This window comes from Xyrauchen texanus, chromosome 31 (assembly GCF_025860055.1).
Source record: "Xyrauchen texanus isolate HMW12.3.18 chromosome 31, RBS_HiC_50CHRs, whole genome shotgun sequence".
NCBI classification, from domain to species: domain Eukaryota; kingdom Metazoa; phylum Chordata; class Actinopteri; order Cypriniformes; family Catostomidae; genus Xyrauchen; species Xyrauchen texanus.
This window is the reverse complement of record NC_068306.1, coordinates 7,131,658-7,137,962: the sequence shown is the minus strand read 5'-3', so window position 1 is coordinate 7,137,962 and position 6,305 is coordinate 7,131,658. Positions and strand designations below refer to the sequence as shown.

At 41.1% G+C, this 6,305-nt stretch overlaps 1 protein-coding gene across 1 annotated transcript in view; it reads left to right on the top strand.

Annotated features, from left to right (window-relative positions):
• The first annotated feature begins 1,435 nt into the window (after nt 1-1,435).
• LOC127625415 (peptidase inhibitor 16-like) overlaps nt 1,436-6,305 on the top strand; it is a 9,404-nt gene continuing 4,534 nt past the window's right edge. The window contains exons 1-3 of the mRNA XM_052100700.1: nt 1,436-1,822; nt 5,360-5,508; nt 5,613-5,688. Coding sequence (XP_051956660.1) covers nt 1,667-1,822; nt 5,360-5,508; nt 5,613-5,688 — 381 coding nt within the window. The 5' untranslated portion in view covers nt 1,436-1,666. The remainder of the gene's footprint in view (nt 1,823-5,359; nt 5,509-5,612; nt 5,689-6,305) is intronic.

The window sequence follows — 6,305 nt, the reverse complement described above, 5'->3', positions numbered from 1 at the left end:
TAAACTGAAGAGGATGATAACTTACTGTCTGCGGAAATGTTTGGGTTTCTATTTACAGTATAGTCTTTCGAAAGACTGTGGTGCTTTGGTTGTCATTCTGTAATACAATTATTACATCAAGGAAATGAATCATGTTCTGGTTCCTTGTTGCTATGGCAAATCAATTGAGTTTAAGAAATCAACAAACTCATCTAACTTCTGGACATTTTGTAACTTAATCAGAAAGTCTGATTCATATATTGGGCATTCATATATTCTAATCAAGCCGTGATTTTGCCAAAATACACAAAAGGTTTCATTATTATTTAATTGTGTGTATTTAGCATACATCAAATGCTAGCTATGAAATTAGCCTTAGCAAGACAAAGGAGGCAGCCATTTTATTTCAAAAACTTTAAAAATGTAATTTCCACCACAGAATTCGAACACAAGCAGTACAGAACTTGAGATGTGCTGAAAATGATCCTGTGGTGCATACAGGGGCGGCGCTAGTGGTGGGCATTCAGTACGCTCATGCTTTCTTATACAGAGGCTGCTTTCCAGCCCTCGTGCGAATGTGAGCGCATGCAAGAAGAGTGCTCATGACTCGCGATTGTGCTTCCATCAATAGTCTGAATAGTCAAAATGCCTGTCTTGGTGAGATATTAGAAACTATATTGATTTAAATATTGATGGGAGTGGTGGTGGCGTAGTGGGCTAAAGCGGTTCGATCCCCACAGCCACCACCATTGTGTCCTTGAGCAAGACACTTAACTCCAGGTTGCTCCGGTGGGATTGTCCCTGTAATAAGTGCACTGTAAGTCACTTTGGATAAAAGCGTCTGCCAAATGCATAAATGTAAATATTGAGAGCTGGTCCATCCAGATGCTGGAAGTATCAAAACAAATTGTGTTTTTGTGTGAAACTCATTTATTAAGACATGATGCCATGAATCTCGCAAACTTTGGCAAGTCTAGCAATTATTTTGTTCTCATAGGCATCTGTTTTAGCCTATTTACAACTTCTAAACAACCTTAAAATGGAAGATGAGTAGTCGAACTATGGAAAGCCTAAAGGGACAAACTTATTGTCTTTTTTTTAAATCACTAAACCACAAAGTGCACGGTGTTAAAAGCACGCAACTTCTGACCTTTGAGCGAATCTGAAGCTGAGACAAACGTTGGTAGGACCTTTTAGTTTCAGTAATATTTATATTATTGGAAAACAACAAACAAGAAATGAACAGATTAAAAACATTTTTGCAGTGTGTTGGATTTAGTTTGTTGGACTGGGTTTGTCAGTAAGCAATGAGTCATTGCGAAACTAATGAGGTAAGCAAGCCACGTAATGTGAGTGATTGAGCTTGTGGTGTGTGTTTGAGTGCATGTGAGAGATTTGTAATATGACCAAGGGAGGCTTGCCTATAGAAAGAGTGGGAGTTTCATTCTGGGTTGCTGAAAGGGTCCTGTACTTCTTGGGAAACTGAAGCAGTGACTGAGACACATTCTCAGTTATTCTCTCCCTCTCTGTCTAACTTTTTCTCTGTTTTAAGGGAGATATTTTTCCATGCATTAAGAGGCAATTGATAAGGCAAGACCTCTGGGTATGTGACAGGGCAAGAGCATAACTGGAGGACCTTTATCCAAACTTTGGCTACATATTTATACTGAGCAGTCACGCAGTCAGCATGCACTGGAATGCAGCTCTTCAGTGCGCTGGGCTCTGGGTAATTTTCAGTTTAGTGGCTGGTCGCCTGACTGAGGAGCAGAAATTAACCATCATGAACATGCACAACGAACTCCGATCACAGGTTCATCCCAGCGCTGCCTTCATGCAGAGAGTGGTAAGAGATACATGTGATATCTGTAGCAACTTTTTGGCAACGTATCACATCTTATAAGTCGAGGATAACACAATGTTAAAAACTCGTTTCCTGGTGGCCTGGGTAGCTCAGCGAGTATTGACGCCGACTACCACCCCTGGAGTCGCAAGTTAGAATCCAGGGCGTGCTGAGTGACTCCAGCCAGGTCTCCTAAGCAACCAACTTGGCCTGGTTGCTAGGGAGGGTGGAATCACTTGGGGTAACTTAAGTCATGGGCAAACATGCTCTACTGCCAATAGAAATACTGTTCAAGAAAGGGTGAGTCCTCTTAAAAAGAACCAGACTAAACAAATAAGAAAAACAGTGAAAGATAGATGGGGGTGGGAAACAGAAATACTCTCATCAGCTCTTCTGGCCACAAAACCCCAGTGTAATGGGGTTACTCTAGGTTAAAATAGTAGCTTTTAGCGGCCAAGCTTCTTAGCGCAGCGAGCAGCACGTGCAAACTATTTATTCGTTTAATTCAATTGTTGCTTTTGTGTTTTGATACTCGCACTACATCATATCACGAACATAATCTTCAAATTATCAAATTATCTTCAGACCTAGATGCACAAAAGTTTGCAACCGTTACCGAATTACATCGCAAATAAATGGGAAAAGTCGACGAAAACCTAGAAGGCAGTATTTCAGCAGCACTTTGTATTATCAAAATGAAATTTGGCGTTCATCATTGCAACTCTGATCTGAGCATGCATGCCAAGTTAGGTGACAGCGCCACCCATTGGTCAAGAAATCCCCAATATTGACATCTTTGCTCATAACATTTGAATAAAGTATCCAAAAATCACGATAGAGCTCTCTGTGGATTAGTTGGGACGTATGGATTACACTAATACTTTTTAAAAAATAATAATAAATGTATTATATTATAATATATTCAAAACAATTATTTCATGATCCGACATACTGTCCATCCACCATTTTGATTTTTAGCATAAAGTACTCAAATTTTTAAAGACTTTGACGTATTGAAATAAAACTTGGTAAACGTTATTGATACCTTGTTGTGAGTATACCTGACCATTTTTGAGACAGCGCCACCTAGTGATTGGCTAGTGCACAGTTTTATGTATTTTTTGCTTATTCTGCGAATTTTGTCAATTTCTCAACAAATTTGACTCACATAATCTTTACACCATACCGGACTAAAGTTATCACTCTTTTTTAAAAATGAAAAATCAAAAAGCCTTTGGCTGCAGGAGTGACAGCTTTTTCTTAGCATTACTTTAGTGTGCTGACTCTCAACGTGGTATGTCTCTTTGGCATCATCGTAGTGTAGAATTTCTTTAAGACCATATAAACAAATTAGGCCTAGAAACTATAAGGTTTACTGTAAGTGGAACACAGAAAATAACTTTCCGAGGCTCATCTGTTACATCTGAGTGTGAGTTTTCATCTCTTGGGGACTGTGTTGATGTGTTTATCCTCAGCTTTGGCCTTGAGTTCAGTGTTTGTGTATTGCATATGAATCTGTGGCTATTCTTCAGTCTATACAGTATGAAAAATTCCTTTATGAGGTCATAACAGCTAATTATATGCTATCAATCACCGTAATGACTTTTCTACTGTCTCATTACATCTGTAAACAACAGTTATCACATTAATATTGTGGTAATTATGTCATCATTACATATTTAGGGATGCAATTACCTTAAGTGATTTTCTCAAAACACAAGGGAGTCTAAATAATCCTGTAAATATGGGTATAGCTACAGCATGAAAATTTACAACAAAAATGTATGCACCATTATCGATGTTACTATGCGTAAAAGCCCCTTTAACAAGAAGCATTGTTGCAGAATAGCAGTGTGGCTGTGCAAACAACATAGCACATTTTTAACATGTGAGTTATTTGCATGTGATGCCATTTAACTTTAAGTGCAGAACAAGGCTTGTATTATTAAACATAGACTATTCTAGGCACTCTGAAAGGGTGTGTGTAAAGGGATTATTGGAAAGGAGGAGGCGAGAACCGGCTTGACAATATAAGTAATAGTTTAATGTAAAATTGAAACCAAAAGACACAAACACACACATATGATGGACAGCTGCCCATAAACGCTCTCTCTCTCTCTCTCTCTCTCTCTCTCTCTCTCTCTCTCTCTCTCTCTCTCTCTCTCTCTCTCTCTCACCACCGTCCACAGTCGGAGGCTTGATTAGCCTGATAAGGGGCCGGGTGTGTAAAATCAGGACCTGACCCCACCCTGTCACATTCCTCCCTCGTCCTCTCAGGCTGGGGAGCCCCCGATATGACGTAGGCCCCCCTCTTTCCCCGGGGCAGGGCGTGCCTTTATGCCCCGTCTGCCGGCAGGTCATCCCCACCTTCCTGAATCTGGGAGGGGACAGGTGGAGGGAAACAATAATGAAAAATAGGGGGGCAGTCCCTGTAACAGTGTACAAAAAAAAAACATTAAAATTTAAAAGAGAGGGAAAAGGCCAACACGGAGCGGCAGTGGGAGAGAGAGAGAGAGAGAGAGAGAGAAAGAGAAAGAAAAAAACACTTACTTGCCGGTTCTCCGATATGGCGTAGCTTGGTCCTCGGCCACTCCTCCACCCTCTAACGGATGACAACCGCGCCTCCCCGGGCGGATCTGAGGCAGTCCTCCAGCCCCTGGTGGACGGAACGCCCCGCCGCGTTCTCGGGGAACAGAAGGGGTCTCCCCCGCCCCTGTCAGCGGCCCTGACCACTCCAGGTGGACAGTTAGGAGCCCCTTCTACCCTCGGCCGGGCTCCTCCGTTTCCCCACCAGATGGCCACGGCTGCCCTGTTGGGGTGGATGGTAGCAGCGAGAACTCCACTACGGCTTAATGGAAAAGAGGAGGCGTGAACCGTAAACTGAAACAAAAAGTTTCAACACAAACACACACAGGTGTCGGACAGCTGCCCGTAAATGCTCTCTCTCTCAGTCGCATTACCATCCGCAGTCAGCCTTTATCTCTCTCGGCGGCTTGATTAGTCTGATAAGGGTGTAAAATCACAACCCGGCCCCGTCTTCCACCCTGGAGGTGATTCACAGGGTGATTTTGATTCTGTGAGAGTGTGGATACAAAGAATTCTATTGCTCAATTTGTGTGTCATGCTAAGGAATGTGAACGTTATATAAGACCACCAGAGCATGTGTGTGTGTGTGTGTGTGTGTGTGTGTGTGTGTGTGTGTGTGTGTGTGTGTGTGTGTGTGTGTGTGTGTGTGTGTGTGTGTGTTTTAATAAAACCCCCATATGGCCTTCCTGTCTTACATTTTTGTCTTTGTGTTGTGGGTGAATTTCAGAGTGGAAAATCCACTGTCCCGTTTGTGAAATATGCTCTGTAAAGATTAGTAACATAGTAACAAATAAACGTTTCTTGGATAACCTTCCCATGTACAGTGAATATTTATTCATTGAATTGATTTTATTCCATTTTATTCAGAGATATTATGTGTAATTGTATGGTAAAATATATATATATAAAAAGGAAGGCTTTGATTAAAGCTGCTCTTGTCTCTGTTTGATTGAGGTGTGGGATGAGAAACTGCGTTTGGAGGCGGAAGCATACGCATCAAAATGTATCTGGAATCACAACCCTCGACTTAAGCAGCTTTCTATGGGAGATAATCTCTTTTCCAGCACTGAGCCATTTAATGCAACCAAAGCAATGCTGGACTGGTATGACAAATGTCTTCATTAAAATATAAATGAGGATAGATGGATGACAATGACTTGTGAGACTGAGGGACTGCATTACAGCGAGCTAATTTCTTTGCTTACAGGTTTGGAGAGCATGTGGATTATAACTATGAAAACAATGCCTGTCCTGAAGAAATGACGTGTCGCCATTACACTCAGGTGAGCCATTTCCAAACAGAGGGTGAATGAATGTTTGTCATTACTTGTCCCAACTGCATCATTGTGTTTCATCAAATCACATGTGACGGTCTGGTTATTATTATTATTATTATAGTAAGAGGGGTACTTGCAGTGTGACAATTATACAAATGACATTTAGGGTGATCAACATTTTGAGGAAATTTCTATAGGCTAGGTAATTATTATGGTCACAATTTGGTTCATCTTGCACAGCTAAAATCTTCACTTTCACTTCCTAATTCTTCTTCTTTAGTTTTCGGCAATTCACATTCTTTGTGCAAATCACCACCTACTGGGCAGGAAGGAGATTTTATTGAGAAAAAAACACTTCCTCACCCACACTTATCATATCTTCAGAAGCAATATAATAGGTGTGGGTGAGAAACAGATCAAAATTTAAGGCGAGTCATAAGTCATAAAAGTTGAGATTTAGAGTTAAAAAAAATCACAAAGGGAAGATTTTTGGGTGAACTATCCCTTTAAGACCACCCTCTTCAGACTCTCTATAATAGACTCTCCACAACACCTTGGGCATATTTGTGTGGTCTTTTATTCGTACAGTAGGACTGCCTCTGGCTTTTGCAGATCATGGTGAT